This window comes from Elephantulus edwardii, unplaced genomic scaffold, assembly GCF_000299155.1.
Source record: "Elephantulus edwardii isolate Elephantulus edwardi_28Jun2011 unplaced genomic scaffold, EleEdw1.0 scaffold00516, whole genome shotgun sequence".
Lineage (NCBI taxonomy): Eukaryota > Metazoa > Chordata > Mammalia > Macroscelidea > Macroscelididae > Elephantulus > Elephantulus edwardii.
Window position 1 is genome coordinate 12,896 of NW_006400266.1, and position 9,307 is coordinate 22,202.

General features: G+C 41.1%; 1 protein-coding gene across 1 annotated transcript in view; it reads left to right on the forward strand.

The window, feature by feature from the left end:
• The first annotated feature begins 96 nt into the window (after positions 1-96).
• The window catches only part of LOC102863384 (nucleolar protein 56-like), a 14,277-nt gene continuing 5,066 nt past the window's right edge, over positions 97-9,307 (forward strand). Inside the window, exon 1 of the mRNA XM_006903136.1 lies at positions 97-684. Within this exon, the coding sequence (XP_006903198.1) occupies positions 97-684 (588 nt within the window). The remainder of the gene's footprint in view (positions 685-9,307) is intronic.

A 9,307-nucleotide genomic window follows, 5' to 3' on the forward strand; every position in this document is an offset into this window, starting at 1 on the left:
CCTACGAGTGTATTCGGGGAAAAGCTTCGTGAGCAAGTTGAGGAGCGACTCTCCTTCTATGAGACTGGAGAGATTCCACGGAAAAACTTAGACGTCATGAAAGAAGCCATGGTTCAGGCAGAAGAAGTGGCTGTTGAGATTACCAAGAAGCTGGAGAAAAAGGAGAAGAAGCGCTTGAAGGAGAAGAAACGACTGGCTGCGCTTGCACTTGAGGCTTCAGAAAACAATGGCACTCTTGAAGATCAGGAATGTGAGGAAACCGAAGAAAAACCCAAAAAGAAGAAAAAGAAAAAGCCCCAGGAGGCTCCACAGGAGAACGGAATGGAAGATCAGTCCAGCTCTGCTCTCCCTAAACCCAAGAAAAAGAAATCTCTGTCCAAGGAACTGGTCAGCAGTGACTTTGAAGAGCCTGTTGACCCAACTGTAAATGCAAAAGTCCCAAAGAGGAAGAAATCTTCCTCCAGAGAGGAACCAGAAGACCCTGAAGAGGTTGCAAACAGCGTCCCAAAGAAAAAGAAGAAGCTTTCTAAGGAGGAGCCCGTCAGCAGTGGACCTGAGGAGGCCGTTGACAAGAGCACTAAGAAAAAGAAAAAAAGCACCCCAGGAAGATTAACATGGACATTCCCTGGGGATGTGAAGGGCATACCCAAATGTTGCCCAATAAAAAACTGTTTACAAAAGTTGGTAAATAAAAAAAAAAAAAAAGAAGAGATCATGAAGTCAGTGTGAACCTCATCTGGAAAACTATTTGAATAAAAGCAGAAAAGGCTCTGTTGTTTTGTTGTTTTTGTTTTGTTTTTAATTTTATTTTACTATTTTGTGTGTGTGTACTGTCAAATTGAATCTGACTGGTACAAGAGGTGATTACCCCTCCTTCTCAAGCAGAGCATCTGGTCGATTTGAACCTCATGCCTCTGGGATTCCCATGCAACTTCTTGCCACTAGGCCACCACAGCTACTTGGCTCTGTTGTTTTTGGTGTTATGTGGCATCATGTCAACTATGACTCACAGTGACCCTATGAACAGTAGCTCTGAGCCCTGCTCTGTCCTGAGCCAATCTCACTGTCTCCAGCACACTTACACATCTATTATCTTAGTCACTGGGTCAGTCTATCTCAGCCAGTCTTCCTCTCTTTGGCTGATCCTTCACTCTTCCAAGCATGATGTCCTTCTTGCTTGGAAGAACTAGTCCATCCTGACAACATGGCCAAAGTATGTGAGACAGAGCTTCAAAATCCTTGCCTCCAAAGAGCAGCCTGTTTTCACCCTCTCTAGGACAGACCTATTAGGTCTCTTGGCAGTATGAGCAATACTGTTTGTTCTCCAGCACTACAATTCAAAGGCACTGATTTTTCTTCTGTCATCCTTAGTCATTGTACCAGCTCTCTGATGCATAGCAAGTAATTGTGAAGACCTTCGCCTGGATCAGTAACATTATAGTCCCCAGACTGACATTCTTGTTCGTCGGCACTATAGAGAGGTCTCTGACAGCACTTTCCCAATGCAATTCTAGTTTTGGTTTCCTGACTGCTAGCTCCCAGAAGGTTGATGGTGGATCTGAGCAAGATGAAATTGTTAACAACTTCAATCTCTTCTCCATCTATCATGATGCTGCCAATTGGCCCAGTGATGAGCATCTTTGTTTTCTTGAAGGTGAAATGCAATACATATTGCAGAGTGCGGTCCTTGAACTTCTGCAGCAAGATGGATAATAAGGTAGAACATCTGAGAATTCGACTTCAAATAATTTTCTGTAATTGTTGACCCAAGAGGAAACACTCTGGAATGAGAAATCACAATTACACTTATTTTAAAAGAAGACAAATCTGATAACCATGACCTGGAATTGAACAAATAAAATTGAAACTCTCATTTAAAAAATATTCATAATTCAAGCTGCACTGCAATCCCAAAGGTGCACCGTTCAATTCCACCAGATACTCCACTGGAGGATGGGCAAACTCCTCCTGTGCCAGTCGGATCCAATTCAAATAACAAGTAAAAAAAAATCACAATTCATAAACTTTTCCATTTATGTATGGAATAAGAAGACTGAAATTATTGAGAAGGAGATGGAAGAAAATGAAGGAGCTTTAGTAATATATTCTGCAGCATGTGACACTACTAACTGAAAATCGATATGTGAATTCTGCAGCTGTTCAAATCAACCCGTGTCTACATAGGAAAAGGATGGACAATGCCCCACTTCCCATTAAGCATTAGTGTTTCAGAAGCAGATGGAGGATTATTAACAAGAAGAAGAATCTGATGATGAAGCAGAGGTAGAAAATGAAAAAAAGAAATCTAAACCTTAAAAGGCTGAAAAAACTGTCAGACATTAGCAGGTTTTAAATGATTTCAAAAGATACAGTGGTTGTGAAAAATAATGTACACAAACTTTGTAAGTAAACAAGTGCAAAATAAAAATTTTCTTTTAAATTTAAAAAAATACAGCAGAGACCATCAAAAAAGGAAGAAGTGATGAGTATAAAACTTTTTAAAAATAGTTTTCAAATGAAAGTGATTCTTTTATTCAATTTATTGCTGCATTTTAAATTTTGCCCACGTCTATTTTATGTGTTCTATTTGACGAATATGGATCTCAGAAGAATGACTGTCATGCTTTGGCTAGGGGCCTTTGGGTCAAGTACTACTCATAGTGACCTTATGGACAACAGATCTGAACCCTATCCTGCCTAACACACTTGAGGCTACTGTTGCAGTCACTGTGTCAAACCATCTTGTTGAGGATTTCTTTTTCACTGATCCTCCATATTCCCAAGCATGATGTCCCTTTCCAAGAAATATACCTTTGGGTATATCCTAACAATATACCCAAAGTGTGAGAGATGAAACTTCAATATCTTTGCCTCCAAGGAACACTGGGGATACACTTTTTAAAAGATGTATCATTTGGCAGTCCATAGGTACATTTAGTTCTCTCCTCCAACAGCAAAGCTCAAAAGCATCAATTCTCCTTTATTCAGTGTCCATCTTTCAAACATGTAACACATGATTAAAAAGACCTGAAACAGGTATGCTTTAGCTTTCAGACTGGCATCATTGTTCTTCAGTATTTTAGAAAGATCCCTGAGAGCAGACTTGTAATATGTCTTCTGATCTCCTGACTGCTGGTAACAAAGGTGTTAATTGTTGATTTAAGCAAATTTAAATCATTGACAACTTCAATCCTTTCTCCTTCCATCATGATGCTACCTATTGGCCTAGTGGTAAGGACTTTTCTGTTCTTGATATTAAGATGTAATCCACATTGGAAGTTGCAGTCCTCAACTCTCTGCAGCAAGCAGTTCAAGTCCTCCTCACTGTCAGAAGGCAGAGTTGTGTCATCTACATGAAGCAGGTTATTAATGAGTCTTGTTCAATCATGATGTCACATTTCATTTCATAGAGTCCTGCTTCATGAATAATTTGCTCTGGTTGCCTAATGGCAAGAAGGTGTGCTTCAGGGGAGCTCTGGTGGCCTAGTGGCAGGGATCTGCAACTACAATCCCAGAGGCACATGGTTCAAATCCACCAGATGCTCTGCCGGGGAAGGAGGGACAATCTCCTCCTGTACCAGTCAGATCTGATTTGACGGTACACTCACGCAAAAATAATAAAATAAAATTTTTAAAAAAATACAAAAAAAAAGAAGGTGTGCTTCAATCCCAAAGTCATGCAGTTTGAGGCTGCCAGCTGGTCTGTGGGAGAAGGAAGGGCAATCTCCTCCCATGTGATTAGTAGCCTATGAAAACCCACTGGAGGGTCAGCTATGGGTACATAACATAACTCTATGGTACATAACAACAACATAGATTGAGTAGATGTAGAGAAAAGATATCTTGTTAATGCACACCATTTTTTATTTTAAATCATGCAGTTTCCTTCCTCTTTTCAGATAACAGCTTCTTGATAGAGTGTAGATTTTTTATGAGCACAATCATGTGTTCTGGGATTCCCATTTTTCTCATTGTTAGCCATAGTTTTGCTGTGATCCACATAGTCAAGTGCTTTTGGATCACCAATAAAGCACAGATAGACATTCTTCTGGTATTTTCTGCTTTTAGCCAGAATTAATCTGACATCAGCAATGTTATCCATGGTCTCTTCTAAACCCACTTTGAACTTCTAGCAGTTCTCTGTCAATGATCTGTTTTAGTCATTTCTCTATGATCTTTAGCAATATTTTACTTGCATGTGATATTAATGTTACTATATGTTAATTTTCAAATTCTTTTGGATCACTTCTTTTTTAATGAGAACAAATATGGATATCTTCTAATCAGTTAGCCAGGCTACTGTCTTCCGAATTTCCTGGCATAGTCTTGTGAACACATCCAAGGTGGCATCTGTTAGTTGAAACATGTCAATTGGCGTCATCTCAATTTCTGGGACTATAATTTTGCCAATGCCTTCAATGTAACTTGAATTTCTTCCTTTATTACCATTGGCTCCTGTTCACATGGTATGTCCTGAAATGTTTTAGTATCAACCATCTTTTAGGTACTCTATGTGTTCCTTCTATCTTCTTTTGATGCTTCAGTGATCATTCAAGATTTTGCCTATAACATCTCTCAGTATTGCATTTATTGGTTGTTATTGTTATGTGCCATAAAGTGTCTTGCAACTCATAGCAACCCTATGTGTATAACGGCTCTGAACCCTGCTCCATCCAAAGCCAACCTAATTATCTTTGACACACCTATGCTTATTATCCCAGTCACTGAGTCAATCCGTTTCATATAGGGTTTTCTTCTTTTGCACTGTCCCTTCACCCTCCCAAGCATGATATCCCTCTCCAACGACTGGTCCTTCCTTGCATCATCTCCAAAGTATGTCAGACAAAGCTTCAGAATCCTTGCCTCTGAGGAGTAGTCTGATTTTACCTTCTCCAGAATGGTTCTCTTTTTTCCCTTAATAGTCCATAGTATGTTCAATACTCTTCTCTAGCACCATAGTTTAAAGGCATCAATTCTCCTTCTACAATCCCTAGTCATTATCCAGCTTTATGATGCATAGCAAATAATTGCAAAGACCATGGCCTGGATCAGATGCACCCTAGTCTCTAGACTGACATCGTTGCTCTTCAGTATGAGAGGTCCCTGACAGCAGGTTTTCCAAGTGTAATTTGTCTTTTGATTTCCTGACTGCAGGTACCAAGAATGTTGATTGTGGAGCCAAGCTAAAGCTGTTAACAATTTCAGTCTCTTCACCATCTATCATGATGCTGCCAATCGGCCTTGGGATGAGAATCTTTTTCTTCTTGATGTTGAGCTTCAATCCATGTTGAAGGCTGCAGTCCTTGACCTTCTGTAGTAAGTATTTCCGATCTTCCTCAGTTTCAGCAAGCAAGGTTGGATCATCTGCATAATGCAGGTTGTTGATGAGTCTTCCTTCAACCCTGATGCCACATTCCTCCTCAGAGAGCCCAGCCCCGCAGATGATATGTTCTGCATAAAACTTGAAAAGGTATGGAGATAGGACGCATCCTTGGCTACACTCTTCCGGATCTTGAACCATGCAGTGTTTCTTTGCTCTGTCCTGACGGCTATCGCCTGGTACAAGTATTGCACTTAGCAAAAATAAAAATAATTTTACTACAAGTACAAAGAATTTTGACAAGAGATGCTGAAATGGTTTCTCTATCTCCTGCTCTGCTCCTTTCAAATTAAGGAAGAAAGTCTTTTCTCCCTGGGCTCGACCTGCTTTTTGTAGCCACTGGGGGGAGACCTATGCGCGGTACATACGGCAGATGTCGCCGCCTGTGCAGGAGAGGAGGAACCCAGAGCCTCTGAGTCCGCACACTATCTGGAGTGTCTAAGGAGGAGTCTCCTGCGTGGTCGCTTAAGCTGCGTAGGACTGTCGGCAACCGACGCTTCACCACAGTAGCCACTGGGTTCACCATTTCCCTGAGACGGAAATTTGAGTGAAGCTGCGTGCACAGCATAGTCATAAGCAAAATTAAGTAGTCTCTTCCATACATGGTTTACGACCCATTCTGATCCTTGGAGGTGGTGCTACGGAAGGCGCAAAGAAATTTGGTTCAGACCCATCAAGCTGCAGAGGGGAGCATCTGGGGCTGAAGGGACGTTATTTCCCTCATTTGGGATGTCCAATGTTGGCTGCTGTGGCGCCTTGGGACTGGGAGGGTGGGCTAGAAACTAAGGACAGCCCCTAGCCCCCCTCCTCTAGTTCATCAGAAGAGAACTGCATGTTTTCTTTTCTTCCCGCCCCCATTCCAAAAAAGGTAATTTGAAAGAGGGTGGAAATTATCTAGCAGTATCTTTGATACCACATGCAAGCAAGATATTGCTGAAGATTATCTAAAAACAACTGGAATAGCACATCAACAGAGAACTGCCTGAAGTGCAGGCAGGTTTCAGAAGAGGCCCTGACACTAAGGATATTATAGCTATGTGAGATGAATCTTGGCTGAAAGCAGGGAGTACCAGAGGAATGTCTGTGTTTCATTGACTATGCAAAGGCATTTGACTCCGTGGATCACAACAAACTGTGGCTGACTCCGAGAAGAATGGGGATCCCAGAACACTTGATCGTGCTTATAAGAAATCTATACTTGGACCAGGAGGCAGTAGTAAGAACAGAGATAGGAAACACTGCATGGTTCAAAATTGGAAAGGATGTGAGTCAGGGATGTGTCCTATCTTCATATCTTTTCAATCTACATGCTGCAGAGATTTTTTCTGGAGGCTGGGCTCTATGGAAAAAGTGCAACGTCAGTAATGGAGGTAGACTCTTCAACAGTCTGCTTTATGCAGCTGACACAACCCTGCTTGCTGAAACTAAGGAGGACCTGAAGCACTTGCTGCAGAAAGTCAAGGAATGCAGCCTTCAATATGGATTGAAGCTCAACATCAAGAAAACAAAGATTCTCACCACTAGACCAATTGGCAGCATCATGATAGATGGTGAAGAGATTGAGATTGTTGACAGCTCCAGTTGTCTTGGCTTTACAATCAACACTCTTGGTACCAGCAACCAGGAAATTAAAGACTTTCATATGGAAAGTCTGCTTTCAGAGACTGTCCAAAGTACTGAAGAGAAATTATCTCAATCTGAAAACTAAGGGGGGCCTGATAACAGGCCATCGTCTTTGCAATTACTTGCTATGCATCAGAGAGCTGGAAAATGACTAGGGATGACAGAAGGAGAGTTGATGCCTTTGAGCTTTGGTGCTGGAGAAAAGTTTTTAATATACCATGGTCTGCTAGAAGAACAAACAAGTTCATCCTGGAGAGGGTGAAACCAGGCTGCTCCTTGAAGGCAAGTATTCTGAAGCTTTGTCTGACATAGAATGGACATGTTGCAAAGTGGGATCAGTCCTTGGAGAGGGACGTCATGCTTGGGAGGGTGAAGGGAAAGCACTGGAGAGGAAAACTTTTTATGAGATGGATTGATTGAGTGACTGGTGTAGTGGGGGTAGGTGTGTCAGAGACAGTAAGATTGACACAGGATAGAGCAGGGTTTAGGGATGTTGTACATAGGGTCGGCATGAGTCACAGGCAACTGGACGGCACATAAGAACAACAGCAGTCACTAGAGACATTATTACCAATGTCAGATGGATCTTGGTTGAAAGCAAAGAGTAGTACCAGGAGAATGTCTATCTGTGTTTCATTGACTATGCAAAGACATTTGACATATGCACACCCTTGTTCATTGCTGTGTTGTTCACAATAGCAAAGGGATGGAAACAACCCAACTACCCATCAACAAATGGATGGATGAAGAAGCTGTGGTATAGTCACACAATGGAATACTATGCAGCATTGAAAAACAAGGAACTCATAAAATGTTATACAAAATGGGTGATCCTAGAAGACATTATCTCAGCCACAAAAGGACAAATACTGCATAATGACACTCTTATAAAATAGTACTGATATGGGTGTTGGGTAGAAACTAAAAAAAAGGGGGGGAAATAATGTATACTTCATTGAAACAGATGAGGAATAGAACTTCTTAAAAGGAATATATATGATTAGGGAGCTCTGGCGGCCTCATGGCAAGAAGCAGCACCACAATCCCAGAGGTATGTGGTTCAAATAACCCAGATGTTCTGCTGGAGAGGAGGGGCAATATCCTCCTGTACCAGTCAGATACAATTTGACGGTACACACACGTCATCATCATCATCATCAAGAATATATTATTAGGTATTATTTGCATGACAACAATCCAGAATAAGAGCTGCATAGTTAAGTGGATTGGGTCAGGTGGGGAGTAGGGGGGAATTGTACAACAACGAAAGAATTTTTTTTCAAAGAGAAAAACGAACTAGGGGCGTTGAGTAGGAAGGAAAATGTGCAACAGTGAAAGAATGAAAATCCAAGTTCTCTAGAAACTTTCCTTAAAACCTCAATTAAACATATCCAAAAACTTCTCCAATAGGGTAAAAAGGGAAGCCACAGACTGGGGAAAAGTATTTGATAATGACATGTCAGATAAGGGGTTTATATCTAGAATTTACAAAATACTTAAGCACCACAACAAGATAAAGGTAAATAATCCAATTAAAAAATGAGCACAGGATATGAACAGACACTTCACCAAAGAAGACATTCAGATGGCTAACAAGCACATGAAGAGATGTTCAAAATCCCTAGCTCTAAGAGAGATGCAAATCAAAACAACTATGAGATATCATCTCACCCCAGTCAGAACAGAAAAATTTAGCAGAACAGAAAGCAACAAATGCTGACTAGGTTGTGAAGAAACTGGAACCCTTATTCATTGTTGTTGGAGTGTAAAATGGTGCAACCACTGTGGAAGATGGTATGGAGCTTTCTCAAAAAGTTGCAAATAGAGATACCATTTGACCCAGCAATTCCAGTACTGGGAATATACCCCAAAGAGACCATAACTGACACCCAAGCAAATATATGTACACCCATGTTTATTGTGGCTTTGTTCACAATAGCAAGGAGTTGGAAACAATCTAAGTGCCCATCAACAAAAGAATGAATAGAGAAGCTGTGGTATAGTCACATACGCTCCATTTTCCATTGGAAAACAAGGAACTCCTGCAATATTATTCAAAATGGGTGACCCTGGAGGACATCATGCTGAGTAAAGTATCTCAGCCAAAAAGGGCAAATACTGCATGGTGACACTGTTGTAAAACAGGACTGACATCGGGGTTGGGAGGAGACTGAAAAAGATGGGTTCAATAATGTATACTGCATTGAAACAGATGAGGGAGAAAACTGTTTAAAAGGGGTATGTGATTAGGTATTTTTGTCATAACAGGAATCCAGAGCTAAGGCTGCCTAGTGGAGCGGACCT